Source organism: Schistocerca cancellata, chromosome 1 (genome assembly GCF_023864275.1).
Source record: "Schistocerca cancellata isolate TAMUIC-IGC-003103 chromosome 1, iqSchCanc2.1, whole genome shotgun sequence".
Taxonomy (NCBI): domain Eukaryota; kingdom Metazoa; phylum Arthropoda; class Insecta; order Orthoptera; family Acrididae; genus Schistocerca; species Schistocerca cancellata.
In genome coordinates this window covers 1,118,878,868-1,118,902,109 of record NC_064626.1, presented here as the reverse complement: position 1 = coordinate 1,118,902,109, position 23,242 = coordinate 1,118,878,868, and the positions used below count along the sequence as shown (strand labels likewise).

The window sequence follows — 23,242 nt, the reverse complement described above, 5'->3', positions numbered from 1 at the left end:
GCAATGTTGTTTTCAACTCTGCCTGTACTACCTTTACTTATGGCATTACTTCAACAAATCTGGCAGTAAAGCTGATAACTGAACTTTGAACAAAACACAAATGTGACACTTTTGCAGAAAACAAGTGAAAGACCTTCAGATGTAGTTTGTAATATTTTGTTGTATGATACTATTATTCCTGTCTTAGTTAACATTATTTCCATATAAGATGTGGAGTTTAAACTTATAATTTTTCATAATTTCAGGATTCATGTATAATCATGATAGGTCAAGGGCAGCCTTGGAGTCTAGTTTGAATGAAACTCCTTTGCAAGATGTTGGTATGTACAGTTCAATAATATGAGACAATGGTATTTGACCAAATAATACTACAGTTAAACTCCTTTTTAGGAAATGCTTCAACTTTAGCCACGAAGTTAATGATAACGCAATTCATGATGGAGACAAAGAAAGTTTATTTTCTGGGAGTAGTAACTTGTTGTTGGCATCCACTAATGCCATTACCACATTAGTGTCGTTATCATCCAGTTCTTCATCCTCATGCAGTAGTTGCAGTAGCTTTGAGTCATCACCTGAAGACTGTGATTGTATAGTTGGTGATAACCACCTACATACCATAGGAGGATAGTGTGTCAGACAGTGATGAAAGTTGGTGAGATAAACATCTTTGTGTTAATACCGTTGATGCTAGAGTAGTTTTGGCGAGTGGGGCTAATTCTACATCTCGCACACTATTTTTCAATAAAAATGCTTCCACTTTGATAGGGATGGAAATGATATTAATGAGCCCACTAGAGCAAGGTATGAAACACAAATGTGATGTAGAAAAATGGTGCAGGAATATTGTTAAAGATGCTAGAAATTCTGGAATGGAATACAAAATGCGAATAAAGGATAAGTGAATAAGGGAGGAAAGAAAAATTACACCAGCATCTTCAGATAAATGTAGACTTAAAACATTCAGTGAAGAAGAAAGATTGAAACTGTTTTTGGGATATTGGCATTGGGCAACTTTGAAAAGCAGAGACATTTCATAAAAAACAGTATGAATGAAATGAAAGCCCCATATCACTACGTGCGAGATGGTAGCAAGAAATATGGCATTTTATTGTTGTGTAGGACAAACTTCTCCATGTTTGTAATCTGTTCTTCATGAGTACATTAAACATAAACAGTTTCCCTATATGTACAGTGGTGGAGAAACAAAACAAGGTTGCCAATGTCTTTATGGAAGAAGATAAATGAGGGAAGCATGGAAAACAACCAAAGATCAATGAAAGTGTAAAAGAAGGAATCAGAAAATTTACCGGTTCTGAAAGCCACTGCACTAGATCAAATACATCCAAATATTTTATCAAAGAGGGTAAGACCATTTCAGGAATTCATAAAGATTACCGTGTCACATTGCCAAGTTAATAATGTTGAACATGGGAATTACATATTGTTCGACTGTTTATTTACTACTGAATTCAACATTTCATTTTTCATACCGAAAAAAGATCAATGGGGTCTCTGCACTGCATATAACAATGCCAAGGATGAAAGAAAGAAACACTGGAAGAAAATTACATTGAACACTTGGCTGAAAAAGAATTATGTCGAATTGAAAAGACAGGTGATAAGGAAACAGCATCAGAAGGAACAGTTGTTGCAGTCTATGATTTGCCAGCAGTGATGCAACTACCGAAGGGGGACATATCACTATTCTACTGTAAATCAGAATTAAATATACTAAATTTAACAGTCTACAACTTGAAATATAATTCCTGTAAGTGTTATGTTGGGATGAAAGCCACAAACACAGAGATGTGAATGAACTGGCAACCTGTATATTGCAGTACTTGACAGAGAAAGCTGACAAAGACAAAAGTCCTTTATATTTTATTCTGACAATTGCACCAGGCAACAAAAGAATTAATTTACTTGCTGTGTACCTCTATGCAGTCCAGTTCCTGAATGTAAGAAGTATAATGCACAAATACCTCATCTCACACAAAATGAAGGTGATTCTGCCCATCTCTTGATAGAGAGGAATGTAAAACATTTGCTGAAGAGCAGCCCTATCTACACACCTGAAACGTACACCTCTGGTGTTAGAACTGCAAGAAAGACTTGAGAACCATTCATTCTATGATATGAAGCATGTGCAGATGGACATAGCATCTGTTAACATGGGAGCCATAACAGTTTCTTAAGTAAGAGTCTTTCAAAGTTGTGAAGCAATCAACCTGTTTAATTTTCCACAAACTGTCTTATTCAGATGCATATTTTCAGGAAGCTACTGACATAAAAAGGAAGATGAGATCATCTAACAATCATGTAATGCTGACCCCTGCATTCACTGTATAGCCAGGAATCTCTGAGAGAAAGAAAGCTGATTTGGTAGAATTGGTAAAGGAAGGAAGAATGATTAGGTTTAGCGTCCCACTGACATAGAGGTCATTAGAGATGAAGCTTCAGCTCGGATTTGTGTCAAGGACAGGGAAGGGAGTTGGCCATGCTCTTTCAAAGGAACCATCCTGGCATTTGCTCAGAGCGATTTATGGAAATCACAGGAAACATAAATTTGTATAGCTGAACGCAAGTTTGAAACATCATCCTCTCGAATGTGAGTCCACGCTCAGCAATTGATTTGGTATGCAAGAATTTGATCCCGAAGTTCTATGAACATCATCTGTTAGTAAAGAGACACAAGACTAAAGGAATGTTTTGTGTGGGGAAGTAAAATCCACATTTTGTTGATAAGTTTGTTAATTGCTTGTTTGGAGAGATGAATCGAAAACCATTTTGTATAATTTAACTTTTCAAAGAATTGAAAGAATTTCATAATGATAATTATTATATTTCTATTTTAATATATTCACAACTTGAAGTAAACCAATTATGTGTGGCAACAAAGATGTCCTATTTCAAAATAAAACATAACGTTTGTTCAGAATTTGTAGTAAGAGTGTCATAAAGCACACAGAGGGCAATAGAACAAACTCATAGGTAAGACAGGCTATTTATTGAGTGATTATTGTAAACAATTATATTTTGGAAACTTCCTTCTATCAAATTATACTATGAAAGTATTCCAGAATGTCTATCTACTAAAACTATAAGACTTCAAAACCTTTCAAAGGCTTTCCTGAAAAATCACAGATTTTGAGTTACGACACTGTTTTCACAAATGAGTGGTATGTGGTACACCATTACGACATACCTGCAAGGTCATAACAAATTTTGTCAATGCAGACATGGACATGTACACTATAACAGTCTACCTGTGAAGTTCTTTGTGGAATGAAGTTTGTTACTTTATTTATGGAATCATTCATCAATTATGTGTTACACTCTGGCCTTTCTCCTCTCTATAAATTGGAATTTTTTATTTACTCTGTTCCCCTCCTCCCTTCCTCTTTTCTGTGTACTCCTCCTCCATTTATCTCCTTTTCCAGTCATACTCTGTTACCTCTTGGGTAAACTACTATTGTTGAATTATTAATTAAAAACAGGACATCATTAGTAGCTATCTGAAATTTGAATCGCAGTCCACTGTTACCCCCCCCCCCCCCCCACATCAAGTCAAATCAAATGAAAACTTTGTCTCACTACAGGCCTCATACAACCTGAGGTATTGTGTCATATGTGAATTGTCTGCATATGTTCTAACAAAATTAATCTGCAGCTATCCAATGCCCCCATAAAAGCCTCCATCCGTACCAAAATCACTGACCTTTAACACTACCACTATTCAGAAAGCTGCCATCCCTTCCATACTAATAAATCCCTCCTATACAGTCCAGCCACCTGTGGATGGCACACATATGGTGACATAGTTGCACATGTCCCTAATCCTAGAACCATCCTGATGAATCCACTGCAAAAGCACCACTCTCCCCTCCCCCTCCCTCATTATGCAGTATCGCCCCGGACTGGAACAAGTTTATCACCTCTTCTGCCCAGGCTTCAACTACTCATCATTGTACTCTGAAATAAGGTGCATCCTTGTGACAATGCTTCTCACTTTTCCCAATTTATGAAATACCCTTAGGCCAACCTCTAGCCACAAGACCCCCAAGACCCTGGTGCAAGATCTGTTCTAAGCACCAACTGAGGACATCTTTAGTCAGTGGCAACACAGGAATACCCTATGCTGTGAGAGGCAGGGCCACACAGACATCTGTGAAAGCCATTATGTAACATTCCAACTCTGCTGTAGCTCATATACAATCTTTTATCGTGGCATCACTACGAACCAGCTGTCCACCAAATGAAAGGCCATTCAAAAAGCAGCCAAGAGCAAAACTAACCATGAAGTGATGCAACATAATGCTGCGGAGTGTACGCTGATATGAAACTTCCTGGCAGATTAAAACTGTGTGGTACTCACAGCTTTACTTCTGCCAGTATTTCTTCTCCTACCTTCTGTGTAGTTTTAATCTGCCAGGAAGTTTCATATCAGCGTACACTCCGCTGCAGAGTGAAAATCTCATTCTGGAAACATCCTCCAGGCTGTGGCTAAGCCATGTCTCCGCAATATCCTTTCTTTCAGGAGTGCTAGTCCTGCAAGGTTTGCAGGAGAGCTTCTGTAAAGTTTGGAAGGTAGGAGACAAGATACTGGCAGAAGTAAAGCTGTGAGTACTGGGCGTGAGTCGTGCTTCGGTAGCTCAGATGGTAGAGCGCTTGCCCGCGAAAGGCAAAGGTCCCGAGTTTGAGTCTCGGTCGGGCACACAGTTTTAATCTGCCAGGAAGTTTCAATATTATAGTAGTCTGAACAATATGTGACAAGTTAAAATAGTGTGCCAGACCAGAACTCAAACTTAGATATTTGTCTTTCTTCAGAATGATTATAATAATAATTAATAATAATAATGAGATGTGAAGTTGAAGCTCTGAGTCTGTCTGTAAAATACAGACATACAGTTTTAACTTGTTTATCTTGGAGAGGCTATTACATTTTAGTTACGAGCTACTTACAATTGAATAGTCCACTGGCTTTCTTGCTTGCAGCACCTGTGGTCTCTGACACTTTTTCTGAGGCCACCTTTGTAGTGTCTTGAACGGCCTTCTGAACGCCGTGTCGTGTCTCATCCAGTGCCTTCATAAACACAAGACATGACAAGTATAATATTTGCAGCATTAATTAGACAGGCAAGTTTCAAATTTTAGAACTGCTTTGGTAACTAGTTATACTATTATAATAATAATTTAATGATGTTTTGAATGCACTTCTTTAACGTGTGCTACAGTTAAAGATCCAATGACAAAAGCTAGCAATTCTATTTGAATCAAGAAAATAATGCTAATGAGAAAGAAGAGCACACTACTAAGTTAAAATATGTTTCTAAATGTGAATTCTTCACCCCCAATGAACCATGGACTTTGCCATGGTGGCGTCACTTGAGTGCCTCAATGTTACTGATAGCCAATACCACTGGTACAACTGCAATGGAGGGGTATATGATGAGAGGTCATACAAATGTTTGGTTCCTGAAGAGGGGCAGTAGACTTGTTAGTAGTTGCAGGAGCAACAGTCTGTATGGTTGACTGATCCGGTCTTTTCATACAGTTGACATGGCCTTGTCTGCTGGTACTGCAACCGTTTGTTTCTGCCTAGTCAGTCAGTCAGGTTCTGGCTGTCACCTGTCATGTACCAGCAGAGCAGCAAGTTACATTTTTAGCTTTCTGTGTCTTCTTCATAGTTTAATTCTTAAATTCTGTGTATGTTTTTGTATTTATAAGGTGTAATCTCATATTTTAGTAGCAGTAAAGTGCAGATTCATGTAGTCTGTAGCACAGTTGTCATTTCTTTTGAATGTCATTTTACAGTGTACTTCTTAAGTTAGTCATGCTGAGATGGATTGGCTGCAGTTGGCAAACAGCTGAAGGTTCTTGCAGCTACAGTCAGCTGTCTTCAGGCTGCTGTCTCGGATCAGAGAATCTGCTGCATCACATGGGTCACGTCAGGCATCGCTTGTTTCACCCACGAGCCCAGCTGCCATGGCACCTTCCAGTATACCCAATGCCGTGGATCTGAAGTCGCAAGTAATGCATCCGTGTCACTGGAGGTGAGGTTCAACGTGGAGGCTGGCCGTCTAGTCTCACTCATTCACCCTGTGAGTGGATAGGTGCCTGCTCTTTCAGCAGGGTCTGAGCAAGCACATGGGGAGAGAGGTTTGCTAGTTATCAGGAGATCCAGTCTCAGTTCATGTGAACAGCTAGTGGAAGTGGTGAAGACTGCTGGCCTTGCATGTGCGGTCCCAAGCAGAGCTCACAGTTTTGAAGCACTGTTCTCCGAGTTGATTGGTTTGGAGCTGAGTGGAAGGTCTCGACCAAAGGCTTCATTGTTTCTGTGACAGTTTTGGCTCCAGTTTTCTGGACCTGCGTTATCAGGTGGAGAATTGTAGGACTCCCCTTGATAGGTCAGAGATGCACCACATAAAGGACGCAGCTAGTCAGGTAGCAGAGCACTTGTGGAGTCGACATGGGGGCTTTTTAGGCTACAAAGTAGTTTTAAGGTTCTCTGGTGAACACTCACCAGTTGCCACATACAGCACAACCATACCACATTCAGAGTAAAGGCACTTCTACTGTCAAAATTTTATCAGTAAAGTGTCAAAGTGTCCACAACAAAGTTCCCCAATTTACTGCCCCCTAGGAAATTTGTCACACCCTAATTTTTCTCAGGACCAAGGGCTGACTGAAACCCAAAGTAGAAAGCTCTGAAATATTTGACGAACCATGGAATGTGTATTGGAAAGACAGAATAGATGCCATAGAAGTTGACAAAAACAGTTTCTCTATTGAGGGCAAATTTGAGTGTGACTGAAGTTATCTGGATGCATATAACAGGTCTAGGTGAATTCAAGTTAATTGTTGGATGTTTTTATTGGCCACCCGATTCCCTACACTGAGTAGCATGAAAACGCCCAGATCATGAAATATTAGTTGGAGACAATTTTAACCTATTGAGTACAGGCTGTGATGTCCACAGATTCACTGCAGTGGTACGCACAGGCTGTCTTGTGAAGCACTTTTGAATACATTTTCTGAAAACTGGTTCGAGGGCCTACATGCAATGGAAATATTTTAGAACTTGTAACTACAAATAGGCCTGACCTTATCGATGGTGTGGATAGCAACAATGGTTATTTAAGTTAATAAATCCCTCAAGAAAGCCAGGAGAGTGTTTAGGCCAGAAATAGCAAATAAGCAATTGCTACTATCCCACTTAAACAATGAATGGACATCATTTAGTTCTGGTATGGTGGACAAAGAGGAATCATGTACAAAGTTTAAACGAATTGTAAATCACACTTTGGAGAAGTATGTGCTAAGTAAGTGAACTAAAGATGGAAAGGACCCTCCATTATTTAAAAAGAGACTGTGGAAAGTCCTGAGAAAGCAACTGCAACCACCGTACTCTAGTAGAAGCCAAGAACCAGAGAAAATTTTGGTACTATGTAAAATCAGTAAGCAGGTCAAAGGCTTCTGTCCAGAGAATCACTGACCAGTCTAGGTGTGCCAATAGAAGATAACAAAAGGAATGCTGAAGTTTTAAATTTCACATTTAGGGAATTGTTCATGCGGAGATGAGAGTCAAGTATCGTATCGATGATCACAAAGGCTTTGTTAAAGGTCACTACTGCAGTTATGAGTGCTAATAAAACAAAATGGGAAAAAGTATTTCTCCAAAAATTTTGAACCGTTGTACAAGGAATTCAAGTAATTTTGTGCATCAGTTAGTTACCATGGACAAGATGTGCGCCACCGCTTCACTAATTAATTCATGATGTACAATGGACCATACTCTTTCTTCTGATATTCCTATGGAAGTAGTTATTTCTTTGTTTTTGCCTGTTCATACAGTTTCGGGTTACCCTTCTTGTGGATCAGCTTCAAGATATTGGAGCAGTGTTAAGATTTGATCAAAGAATTTCTAGTCAAAGTTGCTGGAGAAACATTACCAAGTAACTGACTTTTCTGATTTTCCAGATTTTGGTCAGTTGACACACTTGACTCAGTACATCTGCTGTTATCATGGAAATGACCAGTTTTTTATTCTTTACAATAAAGATGAAGCTGAAAGAATATTGCATAAGTTAAACAAGGGGAAAAAGTTGTACTTTCCACATAACAAAAGAAAGAAATGCAGAATAACTGGTGTGTTAGAAGCTTCACAATGCTATTCATGGATGGTGTGGTTCTGCCACCAGCAAAATGTGTCAAAGGCTTTAGGACAGAAGACGATGCAAAACTTCACAACAAAAAAAATCATGAGCGTGATGTCACAATTGTTTACATTACGTTCGCTTGAGCAGTTGCCAGCGAGCTCATGCGCAGTTCAGTTGCTTATGGGCGGTACCTTCTCCTACTTCTGGCTTAAAGTGTGGCTGTTGGCTATATCAGCAGTAGCAACAAGCAGGGACATGCTACCAAGAAAAATTTTTCTCGCGCGCCCAAGCTGCCAGATTCACGCATGCGCCGATCAGTCTGAATGGTGGAGGGGAGCGGGTAGTCCCCACTAGACCAGTATTTACCTGTTGCTGTTTCCTCTTCATTTACAGCTCTCATTTCAAATGAACACAAAACAGATTTCTGTGGCCGGAAATCACCAAGTGAATTAAAATACATTCACATGATCACGGAAGGCCAAAATACGTCATTAGTTACAGTTTTCTTATTTCCAAGTTTTTGGCAGCCAATTATTAATCGCCTTGCAGAACAATGAAGTTATTTTTATCAGTTTGCTAAAGAAATTTGGCTTTTATTAATCTTTTCCACTGAGGAAATCAATTTAGTTGAAACGAAGCGTTTCACTCTACACTATTAGCTGGTTTCAACTGTTCGCTGATTTAGAAGTGCATGTGTACATCTTCCGGCACATACAGCATTACGCCATAATAAAGAATCAAGCACAAGATAACACTGTAGTTGTGTACCACATAAATTTACATCCCGAAAGCCACAATGAAAAGCTTAATGTCAGATGGGGACCTACTTCATCGAGAATCTCAACATATGAATGAGCACTTGAAGCCAAATTATGCATTTTAGTGTGGTTTACGAAATTCCGATGCTCTTAGAGTATCCTCTGATGTCTTGTTTCTTTTATGGCATAATGTGAGATCTCTTAAGGGGAGATGGATGGCAAGTGGGCTTCAAAAATCCGATTTTTAGACTTAAGAATATTTGAAATGCCTGGTCTTTCCGGCATGAAACAGTTTTTGTTTTATATAAATACGACAATTTTTTCGTGAGATATGATGGTTTTCCAAATGCTCTGTGCAATCTGGAGATGGTGAATGACCGGGTATGTGCAGAACAAGCCTATGGTCCTAATGTCATAATTTATAAATTAGAGTGCATTGGGCATGCCCAGAAGGGAATGGGGTCCAGTTTGAGAAGATTATTGAAGGAAAAGTCAAAAATACTATTGGAAGAAAGGTGGTAAAGGTCGCCTGACAAATGTTGAAATAGGTAGATTACAGAATTATTATGGCTTGGCCAGAAGAAGAAATGTTAGAAAACATGAAAAATGCTTCATGGGCTATTTTTTTACATAAACTTTCCACAAAGGAAAATCCAGTGCACGGTCTTTGCCCGAATGATCCTGAAACTTGGTGCAAGTACATGAAATTAAACCCATATTTAGAGACCTTTGTAAAGATACCTTGTTGAAGAAATGTCTTCATGGGAAAACCCAAAATTTAAATGAATGTGTGAATTCTGTCATTTGGAACCGGTTACTGAAAACTGTATTTGTTCAGCTTACAACCTTCATATTTGGTGTTTATGATGCTATTTTATGCTTCAATGATGGTGTAATTATGGGACGTTTTGGAATTATTGGGCATAAAATCTAGTGGAAATACTGCAAAATCCTTGGGGCAAATAGATAAAGAGAGAATCTGTAAAGCAGATATTGCTAATTTAAAATGCACAAAAGAAGCCAGACAGAAAAGAAGAGGGACCTAGACAAGAAAAGAAGATCAATATATTAAGATGATGCTCAGTATGGTGCAGGAAAATATTAGTGGTAATTCTCATCAGTAACTATACTAGAATTTCAATATTAAACTTTAAATGCATTTTTCTAAAAACTACATTTTTTTACTTTCAGGAACCATTATCTGATAAACTAATGGGGTTAGAAACATGAAATTTGGTCAGTTTGCACTGCAGATGGTAATTAGTTGTTATAAGTAAATTGAGAATCACCAAACAATCAGAAACTGTTTTATAATAATTAATGTACAAAAAAAGTTAAATTTTACTAGTGAAAGAATAATTTTTTTTTCTTCGATCCATAAGAGGTATTATGTTCATTTTACTTGTAAATTGAAGCATACATGTTATATAAATGCAATAAAAATTTCATTGTTTTATCACTTAGAGTTCTTTTGAAAAGTGTACCTATTCAAAGGGTAAAATAGCATTGACAGAACAGACGTACGAACACACGGGCTTCCTACGTCGTCGTAGTTGCGCACGCGCAGTAACGCCTGTTTCTGGCAACTGCTGAAACGAACCTTTTTCTAACAGGTAGCAGGAAAACATTGCAAATGGTAGTTTGAAAGGCATTACTTTTAAAGTAAATTTCCTTTTAAGCAAGATGAATTATGTTACATGTGAGAATGTGTGACAAATTTCTTAAATCACAGAGAGTTTGACTCTCATTTAAAACTTAACACTTTGAGGACCAGCCACTCGGAAGAATTTCTAGCCCAGAAAACCAGACATGTATGTCATTATTAATGTTTTACTGGCCATTTGTGTGAGGTATCTGTTAGTATGACATGCAGGAAAAGACCAATATTGTAAGTGGAGGCTTACCTGTTCTTGTAACTTATTAATCTTCGACCAATATCATATGAGGAAGCCTAGCTTTTCTTGTAGATACACCATGTATATTAATTTAAATCATTAACTTTTCCTATCTGTGTGTTTGTGCTACTTAAAAGTGATGTTGCTATTGGCTGACTACATCACGTGCCCTACGCTCTGAATATGTGCTATCATCAGCTGGCAAGATAACGTGACGTGAGCTATGATTGGCTTATAAGAAGGCATCGCAATCTCGATTTCAATGTTTCGGAAACTAACATGCTGTTTGTGATGGAATTCGAATTCATTCTTTCGTAATACGAAAATATGCAGCGTACATGTTGTTGCACATCAAAGACCTTTCAAAAATGTTTTTTTTTTTATAAAGTGCTAGAAAGTTTTATGTTGGTGTATAAAACCTTAATCATTCAAAAGGGTTGATAACTTTTACAGTTCCGAGGGAAAGAATTCTGTCACTTAACACGCTAAAAGTGTATTTTTAACCGGGAAATCCAGAAATTTTTCTTTCCTTGTCCGTATACACCTTGAATGAGATCAAACAAGATTCCTGCTGAAGTACTACTCATAGAATAAAACCTGATAAAATACTCATTTGCTGTCAAATTTTCAGAAACGACTCTGAAACAAACATAGACTTGCTCCATTTGGGACATGTCACAAATTTCATCCAATAAAATTGAAAAATATTCTGTAGTTTTCTTGCCCATAATTCCTTACAAAACTGCAGTCGCCATCCAATCAAGAATTTCATTTTGATTATTGTGGTGACGCTATTTGTAATGATCTCTTTGTAACTAAGGTTTTGATTCTGCCCCATCTTCTGCTCAAGGCTTTACAAATGTCATGAAGTTGGGATTTTGAACATTGTTGCATCCTTTTATGAGGAGACTCTATGTTGACAGTCCTTGAATGTGCTGTTTATTTAAATAATGCGGGTCGATTAGCCATCATGTGTTTGAGCTGATGATATTGAGGGAACTAAGCTAGTATTTTCAACATTTTTAATGCAATTAGTATGAAAAGAATTTATTGCATGGGTCCTTATCCACACTGCTCCCTGTTTCCAGTTTGAAAATCCACCATCTACCCCAACCTTTTTCGATTTTATGGGCTGCTTGTCAAAAGTGACAACTTTCACTTACACAGATTTGACAAATTTCTGTTATTGTTGGTTGATTGAAGCCTTGGCTTAAGTTTTGTCTAATTTTTGAAAACTGAAGGCACTGAAAAGTTCCTTGCTCCTGATCCTAAAGACTGAAATATACTTTTATATGATACAAAAATGTAAAAACAATATGAATTACACAGATGTTCTGCATACTATACATTTTTCATTTATATTTCAGGTACGTAATATATTTCGGAAGTTAAGAGTCAAATTTGTGATAGATAAATTACTTATTAATATCACTTAAATGCTTTCTGTATACCACAGAAATTTAAACTACATACTTTGGAGTGTAAAATACCGGGCACATGGATTTATAGTGTTCTTCTCAATTTTGTGCAAATACAAATAATATACAGTATTCATAATTATTAGAAATTAAAAAAACTGTAATTTTTATATTATACTTATGACTTTCACCGTCTGCTGCCTCAACAGATTCACCATTAAAGGTGCCAAGGCACACTGGTTTCAAAGATGGTGCAGAAGTCTCTTCTGTATTCTGTGCGTAACTGCCTCTCAGTACCAATCTATCCAGGACCATTTTTAATGTTTCTACAGTGATACATTTCACAATGAAAAGGAAAGTTGAGATACAGCACTGTTCTCCTATTATAGACAGACACTTACTTTCTTATGATTCTTGACTCACTGGGACAATTTGGTAATAGCACAATACAAATATTGAAGAAAAGACATATTCTTATGCTATAAGTGCACTGGAAAATTGACTAGCTGTGGCTAAAGACAAACACTGTCCTACAGAGAATAATTTCACTAAGTCTATGTGCCATCCAATAAGTGCTTATTAGTCTGAAAAATGGCTTTTACTGCTTGTTTATGGAACATGCTCAGAATAAGCATCTGATTTCTGCAAAATAAATAAACTGATAAAAAACAAAATATAGCACACCTCTGTGCCCCTTCTCCTCCTTCCTTTTTTAAGTGTAAGTAAGTCATTGTGATTGAAGTTATCACAGACGTTCTCTCGGTGTACATATAAGGGGCAATCAAAAAGTTTCCATTTGAGGGCACTGCTGCAGGTTATATGCAACATAGCACAACTCAGATTGGATATATAAGCACCGATGTGTGGGCAAGGTATTAGGTGGCATTCGTGTCTTTGCAACGTGTGTGAGGTAAATGCAGAAATGAGAACAATGGTGACATTATTGCCAAATGTGTCTGAACAGGACCAATGTTCTGTTATTCTTTTCTTGGTTGCTGACGAACAAACACTGGTAGACATCCATCGAGAATCTGTCTTGGGCAACATGAAACGTCTGGGAAAACTGCAACAAAGGGTGCTGCTGCTTCATGACAACACATATTCTCATACTGAAAATGTCAGAACACAGAAGTTATTACAGTCAAGTAGGAAACTGTCAAGCACCTGACCTATAGTTCCGATCTCTCCCTATGCGATTATCATGCTTTCGGTCCCTTAAAAAAGGGCTTAAAGGGTCAAAACAATTCCTGTCAGACTAAGATGTGTAGCAGCCAGTTACAGATTGCTTCATGCAGCACAACATGGTGTTTTACTATATGAGTATCTTCAACTTGGTGCATCGTTGGGATGATTGCCACAATGCTCATGGCGATTTTGCATGACTGGCGTAATGATTCAGGATGGTACAGCCATCAAACAGAAATTTTTTTATCTCCTCTTTGTATATTCCCTCAAATCCAGTGTGGGTATTTAATTCATTCTGAATTTTTTGAGTGAGTACAGCTACCTACTATACTCCACCAACCTTCCCAAGCATCCCTATTACACTTTTATAAGGGCTATATACAGATCTGTTAAAATCATAGCAGCAAGTTGCTGAATTTATTAGATGTCTCTTCTCATGACTACTAGGATATTAAACTCTGGAATAATACTTTTAGAACTGGTCGCCCCCTTTTAAAAAATCTAAGGCTTCTATTTGCCTTCACTTACATTCATTTCACATGATCGTCCCATTTGATATTGTTTTTTAATATTACTCCAACATAGATACACAATGTCACATGCTCAAGATCTTTAACTGCATCTATTGGGCTACTCCTCTTTGCTGTAGGCATTATCTTAAATTTATCCACATTTAAAGAGAGCCGCCATTTATTGCACCAAGTGGAAGTTTTGTACAAATATTTCTGCATTTCCTCATGATCATCCATCAATGTTAATTTCCTGTATACAACAGCACTGTCAGTGAACAGTCTTATATTGCTGCTAACCCTCTCCGATAAATTATGTATTCAGAGAACATTAGAGGTCCTATTATGCTACCTTGGGACACATCTTCTGTTACTTTAGTTTCTGTAGAACACTCGTCATCTTTTATAAAGTACTAGGTTCTGTTATTCAAACATTCACTGACTCAGTCACATGTCCAAAGACACTGTGCCTGAGCATATTTTGGTTAGTAGTTGGCTGTGTGGTGTAGTGTTATACGCTTTTAGGAAATCTAGGAAGATGGAATCTACCTGTTTACCTGCACCTGATGTCTACAAGCAATCGTTTAAGAATATAGCAAGCTGCACAGAATAAATCCTTCACTCATTGCAGAGTTTGTGCTGTTTTGAAACTTCCTGATAGATTAGAACTGTGTGCCATATGGTATCTCGAGCCCAATACCTTGCCTTTATTGGGCAATGCTCTTGCTGACTGGGTTAGACAGGTACGTTTCACAACCTGCCCTCACAGCTTCATTTCTGCTGGTACCTCTCTGATACTTTTCAAGCTTCACATGTGTGTTAGTCCAGCAAAAAATGGCAGTGGAGCTTCTGTGAAGTTTGGGAAGCAGAAGACAGCTACTGACAGAAGTAAAGCTGTGACTGTCCCTCTCAAGTCATACTCAGATAGGTACATCAATAAGAGCACTACTGGCGAAGAGCAATGCAGTTTGACACACAGTTTTAATCTACCAGAAGTTTCAAATGAAGCTGTATTTCACATAAAAGGTTTTTCTTGAATTGGTGCTGATTCTTTGAGAGATGCTCAGTTTCATCCATTAACATCATAATGTTTGAGACACTTTAAGAGAAAATCTCTAGAGAATATTAAAAAGACAGGTGAATTGGACCTACCAATACTGGATGTTGGTCTCTCAATATGTTGTAATGATACTATGGTGTGTGACAACATACATGCACAAACAGAAAGATAACAGAACACTGACTATATTTTGGCACCTATAATTTTTTTTTTTAATTGTTAAATTGTGACTGACTGATGATCTGTAGCATAGCACGAGGTGCACTGTAGTTGAAATGTGGAAATTTAATTGTGAGTTGGATAATTCCAAACGTTTAACACAAAACTTGTGCTGACAAACTGATCTATAGTGTAACTCAAGGTCTAGCTTACGTTGAAAGCTGAACATTTGGTCGCTAGTTGCTAAGCAATATCGAAGGCTCCACAAAGACACCGTTAGTTCAGCTATTCGAGTAAAAGGGGCAACGCGAGTACCTTGCCAGCCTCGTCGATCTTTGAGTCGATGGTAGTGGAGGCGGTTTTGATGGTGCTGTCGACCGCCTTTTCGGCGTCAGCCATGGTGGCATCAAAAGCGTCAACGGCCTGCTGCTTGGCAGTTTTGGTGGCGGTGGCAGCAGAGGTTGCGGCGGCTGTGGCAGCGGAGGTGGCGGTGCCGATGACTGCGCTCTCCAGCTCACTCTTGGTCTGCCAAAGCAGGTCACCCGTCTTCTTGCTCTGCTCCTCAAGAAGTGCTGCTGCTGCCTGCTTCTTTTCCACACCGATGCGCTCCAACTCTGACTTCTTCGATTCCACAGTCTGCTCTACTGTGGAGGTCAGCTTTGAGCCGATGTCCTTCAGTCCTGCAACACATAATGATACATCTCAATTCACCAACCGACACTTTTTCATGTATGCCATGCACAGTCTCTTTGGGAATGGATGGTAGAGCAGGTCAATGGATCAGCTTAACTAGCAAGTTAGTCTCAGTTCCAAATAATGCTCCCCCTCCAGTTATCTGCAGAACTCTCATAGGTATCTGCAGGAAACGTACGGGGTTGTTGTTTGGCGAGAGACAATGAGCACACATTGACATTTCATGTTCTGATATACGAGAGGTGTTCCATATTGATTTATGCTTTATTTTTTCCCGTCATTCATTGTGCGCCATTTGACTGGTCATCACAGTTGCAAATATGTAGTACAGAGTGATCCAAAAGTCAGTTAACACTTGAAAATGCACTAATTCACAGAATAATGTAGGCAGAGAGGTAAAACTTTACACACATGCCTGAATTGACAGGGGTTTTACTGGAACAAAAAATGAATGCATAAACCGGCAAACAGATGGCGCTGGACAGCAACACATCAGTGACGCAGCATGAGACTTGAGTATAAAATGAGCTGTAGTGAGAAAGGAAGTCATAAGCGCCAGCACTTTTAGTGAAGCTTTACTATCAGAATGAGAATCAGCTACTATAGCTTTATGATCCTGTCACCATAAGGAGGGTATCTGAACGGGTAAAGGTCCTGTGAAGCCAGGGGATGTCCAGACGATTAACCCCGTAGTGGGCAACCAAGCACAAGTACTACTGCTGCTCAGACAGTTCAGGACAAAATGAAGACTTCGTTTCTGCATGGTGAAGTAAGCTCTCGGGAAGTCACACATCTTACTGCCATTCCCTGTACCACTGTTTGGAGAGCACTAAGGCATACTCTCCAAAGAGATCTGTACAAAATTCACCATCATCATGAACTGTTGGCCATCGATTTTGTGACACATGGAGCATTTGTGGTGTGGGCACTTAAAAAGAAAAATGGGGAAAGATGACGATTGGTTGTCGAACATTTTGTGGACCAATGAAGTCCATTTCACACTCTGAGGGTCTGCCACCACCCACAAATGCAGAATTGGGCTACCATATGTCCTACAACTGTTGTGGAAACCCTACTGCTTGAGGAGGCAGTCTAGGTGTGGTGTAGATTTATCACATCAGTTGTGATAGAATCTCTTCGTGGAAAAGCAGCACTGCGAGACAGGTGCGAGGTCTGCTGATACATTACAGGAATCGCATCATCCCTAGCCTGCCTGAAAAACACCTTTTATGCAGGATGAGGTTCCACCCCATATTGCTACACATGTGAAAAATCTCTTGCGCACATCATTTGGCTAGGATCGTGTGCTGATCTGCCACTTCTATCATTATTGGCCTCCCAGGTCTCCAGACCTCAAACAGTATGACTACTGGTTGTGGGGTTACCTGAAGTCTCAAGTCTTCTGCAATAATCTGTCCTCATTATGGATGGCGAAAGACAACATCCGACAGCAACTTCTCACCATACCTACTGATATATTACAGGTACTGATGATGAATGACAGCCGACATGTTGGACACTCGCTATAAAGAGCCTTGTCTTTGCTCAAAATCAGTTGTTATGCTAATTATTGCTTTTATGTCATATGAAGCGTCATCTGTTGGTCATTTTGTGCACTTTTTTTGGATTCAACAAGACCCGCATGTCATTTCAAGCACGTGTGGCAATTTTTACCTCCTACCAAGATTATTTCGTGAGGTATTGAATTTTCAAATGTTAACAGATTTTCAGGCCACCCTGAACCTTGGTCTAACCTTAGGTGGCACGACAATCACTAGAAGTGTAATCCCTGCAGAATACAGCCCATTTTCGCAACTATTGTCACTATGTGAGCGCGCAGCATGGAGTATGAGTGTCAAGAACAGGACTGGACGACGAAATTTCTATGGAAGGAGGGTGTCATACAAAGAAACAGGTACGTTGGAGCTTAAATGGTTTTATGAATTTTTCTTTCAAAAATGGTGGATCTGGTAAAATTATTACATTTGCAATTGGAAAAAATGTATATTTATTAGGTATGTGGCAACTGAAACTGGGCGTGTGGGAGGTTTTTTGAAAGATTGGAATATTAAACCAAATCATAGGTAGGAGGAGAGTGCGCCGATTTGAGACTTTGGTGGGAGCTGAAAACTCTGTCCCATCTGTCACAAGGTTTCAATCTCCCAGGAAGTTTAAAGCCATAGGTTGGTGGTGTGGGCGGTCTTGTGCCATGGATGGGGGAACGTCTGATCTCCAGAATCATTTAGTGACGCCACAGGGGCAGCTCCGGATCTACGATAATTCCGAACCAACGCACAGGCTTGATGGTGCCCTCCCTCCCCCCCTCACTCGAGCGTTTGGGATGGGGCGAGCCAGGCCTAAAATGAAGGTGTCCTATGGTGCCTCTCTTGCTCCCAGTCGGCCGGTCTCACATCCCACCCCCTTTACAGAAAACTCAAATTAATACTGGGTGGGATTATTTGTGACCGAGAGAATAAGAACTCCTCAGAAAATCTGCATTCTTCATTGTCTATTACTTAACAACGTTCTCTTTTGCGTGACATAAATTTAAATATAGGAAACATAAAACCAGTAAAGACAAGAGACAATCAAGACAGTACACATTTGTTCAATCTTTAGGTTCCAGCATTTTTCTCTCTAATCTTGCCACGGCTAGACACTGCGTGCCTTTCTTTCGGCGAAAGAATCTATCATCAAGGTTCGTCAAACGCTTTCTTAAATGAAAAATCAAAATGGTGTAGGCTAATACTGAAAAAGTTATTAATACGAATAGTAACCAAGAGTGATGTGGTTTCACGATTTGATTACACGTCTATTTTGTCACAGTTTGTTTATTTTGTTTTGCTTTAGGGCGCAAAAAACAGCTGGGGTCATACGCGCAGTCAAAGCTAGAGAACGCGAACAAAGAGTGGAGTGAAATGACTATGCGTCAGTCCCAATGGACAAAATAGGAGACAGTTAAAATCAGGTACGTGGAAAAAGGGCAACAAAAAAACCATACATTTATGAAATAGGCCTTTCTAATTTTGGAGCAATTGCAACACATGCCAAATAAGCGAGACTGTTTTGACACAAATGGTCATTTTTATCTACCTCATTTACATGAATAACACGACAGAAAATAATTCACGAAGTACCAATATCAAATGCCCATTAGGCCGGTTACAAGAAAAAAAGTTTTATGTTTGGAAATAGTTGCTCATTTCATTCATATGCTCCAGTTTCTCAAGCATGAGATCGAAAAGTAGTAGTAATACTACGAAATTTTTATATAAATTTGGAATCGTCATATTCTTCCATATAACTTGTGTGACGTCCCAGTTTTTTCTCCTTCCTCGTTCTAACAACCAGTCTTGTCACCACTAATTCATCGGTTAACTTCACTAACCCTGCTAGAATCACCGGTTTATCCTGCGTTTATTCTCTGGTTAGACGTTAATACGCTTTCGTGCAACGCATTGTCCACGCTATTCCGAGAATAGAACGTAAGCGGCTGCTAATCGGGGATTGTAGAACTGGCCTTAGTAATGTAGTGATTCGACAAAAATTTTCTGTCCAAATTTTATTTTCTTGGATACAATGAGAAGACAATATGTAATCTTTCTTACCTGTTATTTGTCTTAATCGTTTATTTCCACTCTGTTGGTCTGAATCTGTGAATTTCGCTAGTAATTATAACAACGCTTGTCATTCGCACACCCAATCAACCACATAAAAAGCAGCTATTGGTATGCACCCGTAGGTTATTTCGGCTCAGCTCGTACAGCCCTGTACCCTTTTGTCGGCGGGTTAAGTTATTTATTCTGGAGGAAGTTCCATGCGGCTTTTCGCGGATGATGCTGTAGTATACAGAGAAGTTGCAGCATTAGAAAATTGCAGCGAAATGCAGGAAAATCTGCAGCGGATAGGCACTTGGTGCAGGGAGTGGCAACTGACCCTTAACATAGACAAATGTAATGTATTGCGAATACATAGAAAGAAGGATCCTTTATTGTATGATTATATGATAGCGGAACAAACACTGGTAGCAGTTACTTCTGTAAAATATCTGGGAGTATGCGTGCGGAGCGATTTGAAGTGGAACGACCATATAAAATTAATTGTTGGTAAGGGGGGAACCAGATTGAGATTCATTGGGAGAGTCCATCAACAAAGGAGGTGGCTTACAAAACACTCGTTCGACCTGTACTTGAGTATTGCTCATCAGTGTGGGATCCGTACCAGGTCTGGTTGACAGAGGAGATCCAAAGAAAAGCGGCGCGTTTCGTCACAGGGTTATTTGGTAAGCGTGATAGCGTTACGGAGATGTTTAGCAAACTCAAGTGGCAGACTCTGCAAGAGAGGCGCTCTGCATCGCGGTGTAGCTTGCTGTCCAGGTTTCGAGAGGGTGCGTTTCTGGATGACGTATCGAATATATTTCTTCTCCCTACTTATACCTCCCGAGGAGATCACGAATGTAAAATTAGAGAGATTCGAGCGCGCACGGAGACTTTCCGGCAGTCGTTCTTTCCTTGCCGGCCGCGGTGGTCTAGCGGTTCTGGCGCTGCAGTCCGGAACCGCGAGACTGCTACGGTCGCAGGTTCGAATCCTGCCTCGGGCATGGGTGTGTGTGATGTCCTTAGGTTAGTTAGGTTTAAGTAGTTCTAAGTTCTAGGGGACTTATGACCTAAGATGTTGAGTCCCATAGTGCTCAGAGCCATCAGTCGTTCTTTCCGCGAACCATACGCGACTGGAACAGGAAAGGGAGGTAATGACAGTGTCACGTAAAGTGCCCTCCGCCACACACCGTTGGGTAGCTTGCGGAGTATAAATGTAGATGTAGATGTAGAGACATCACGTACACTATGCACGCATTCAAAAACCAACTTATGATTCGTTCAGAAATCAACTTAGAATGTGTTAAAAAATCAGCAAGGATGCGTTTCAAAATCACATGAATAATCGATAGACTGGATGGTAGAGGCTTTGTGAAACAAGGGTTTTTTCTTCAAGAATTTGAATTTGGCGCCTCCTGAAATTGCCGCCGAGTGCAGATAATCTGGTTTGTCCCCTCACCCCCACCCCGATCCGGCCCTGCACAAAAATTATTACAACGGTTGAGTACCTGTCCGTAAATCGTTTTCGACGGCAGCGGAAATGTTGCAGCTCTGTCAGACAAATCCATTCAGTTAAAGAAGTCATCAGTTTTGGCCGTATGCCCTGCAACTGTTTGCGCCGCCATTTTTCCGAATCCAGAAAACGGCATATACATACACAAAAAGAATAAAAAGAATAAAATGTAAAATTTTTTTGCGTACGTCAGAAAATTCGCCACATTCTCCATAAAAAATAAATAAATCACCGCAACGGACAGTCCATATCAATTTAACTGCCGTCCGGCTGTAGATTTATGTGCCCGGTCACTCGCTCAAGAAATGCATGCTATCCTTCCAGATGTGTGCCCGGCCGAGTATTACGCTGCATACATGCTCTGAAATGAAATGAAATGATCGTATGGCATTGTTGGCCGGGATGCCCCTTGCGGGAAAGTTCGGCCGCCGTATTGCAAGTACTTTTTAGCTGACGCCACTTCAGCGACTTGCCGGCGACTTGCAAGTCAATGATGATGAAAGACACATAACACCTAGTCATCACGAGGCACAGAAAAATCCCAGACCTTGCCGGGATGCGAACCAGGGACCCCGTGCGCGGGAAGCGAGAACGCTACCGCAAGACCACGAGCTGCGGACCATACTCTGACGATAAAAGACGAGTAAATGCCTACCGAAACGTCACGGGATTAACGAGAACTGATGCTGCATTACACCCGATAAGATTTTATTGCACCACATTATTGTTCTTGTTGCGGTCTTCAGTCCTGAGACTGGTTTGAAGCAGCGATCCATGCTACTCTATCCTCTGCAAGCTTCTTCATCTCCCAGTAACTACTGGAACCTACATCCTTCTTAATCTGCTTAGTGTATTCAGCTCTTGGTCTCCCTCTACGATTTTTACCTTCCACGCTGGCCTCCAATACTCAATTGGTGATCCCTTGATGCCTCAGAACATGTCCTACCAACCGATCCCTTCTGCTAGTCAAGTTGTGCCACAAACTCCTGTTCTCCCCAATTCTATTCAACACCACCTCATTAGTTATGTGATCTACCCATCTAATCTTCAGCATTCTTCTGTAGCATCACATTTCGAAAGCTTCTATTCTCTTCTTGTCCAAACTATTTATCGTCCATACAAAGACTTTCAGATACGACTTCCTGACACTTAAATCTATACTCGATGTTAACAAATTTCTCTTCTTCAGAAACGCTTTCCTTGCCATTGCCAGTCTACATTTTATATCCTCTCTACTTCGACCATCATTACTTATTTTGCTCCCCAAATAGCAAAACTCCTTTACTACTTTAAGTGTCTCATTTCCTAATCTAATTCCCTCAGCATCATCCGATTTAATTCGACTACATTACATTATCCTCGTTTTGCTTTTGTTGATGTTCATCTTATATCCTCCTTTCAAGACAGTGTCCATTCCGTTCAACTGCTCTTCCAAGTCTTTTCCTGTCTCTGACAGAAATAACAATGTCATCGGCGAACCTCAAAGTTTTTATTTCTTCTCCATGGTTTTTAATACCTACTCCGAATTTTTCTTTTGTTTTCTTTACTGCTTGCTCAATATACAGATTGAATAACATCGGGGAGAGGCTACAACCCTGTCTCACTCCCTTCCCAACCACTGCTTCTCTTTCATGCCCCTCGACCCGTATAACTGTCACCTGGTTTCTGTATAAATTGTAAATAGCTCTTCGCACCCTGTACTTTACCCCTGCCACCTTCCGAATTTGAAAAAATAGTATTCCAGTCAACATTGTCAAAAGCTTTCTCTAAGTCTACAAATGATATAAACGTAGGTTTGCCTTTCCTTAATCCCTGCATTATATAATGTAAATTTTTAGAAGGCAAGGCTAAGTGAAAATACCAATTTTTAGAAGGCATGACGATAGGAGTGGAAAGAGGTGGCGCGCATTTTCTTAATCGTTTATAGGCTGCCAAAATATCCCTTCCGGCCCTCGATAACTACCAATAGCGATTTGAAAGTAGCCGCGATCAAATAACTCCTAGGACGGAGAGTTCAAACGGTGCAGCCGTTCTGTGGCGTCATGGCCGCGGGACGTTATTAACCGTGGCTCCGGAAGCGATCTGGCGCCAGCTGAAATCCTTTGGGATAGCGTCACTGATGGAAATAAACTGACCGACACATCACGCGAGGTATTTCGCAGAAAGCAGGCTCGCGCGTTAATGATACGTCTGCCCGTCGCCCCTCTGACCTCTGACCTATCATACCACACTCGTACACGCCACTCGGCCACATTTATTTTACCTTAATCTGCATTATCCTCTCCTTTCGAAGTCGG

The 23,242-nt window shown here is 39.9% G+C and overlaps 1 protein-coding gene across 1 annotated transcript in view; it reads right to left on the bottom strand.

Annotated features, from left to right (window-relative positions):
* The window catches only part of LOC126092286 (uncharacterized), a 144,871-nt gene that overhangs the window by 14,695 nt on the left and 106,934 nt on the right, over positions 1-23,242 (bottom strand). The window contains exons 2-3 of the mRNA XM_049907807.1: positions 15,459-15,823; positions 4,963-5,083 (exon numbers count right to left, since the gene is read on the bottom strand). Of these exons, the coding sequence (XP_049763764.1) occupies positions 4,963-5,083; positions 15,459-15,823 (486 nt within the window). The remainder of the gene's footprint in view (positions 1-4,962; positions 5,084-15,458; positions 15,824-23,242) is intronic.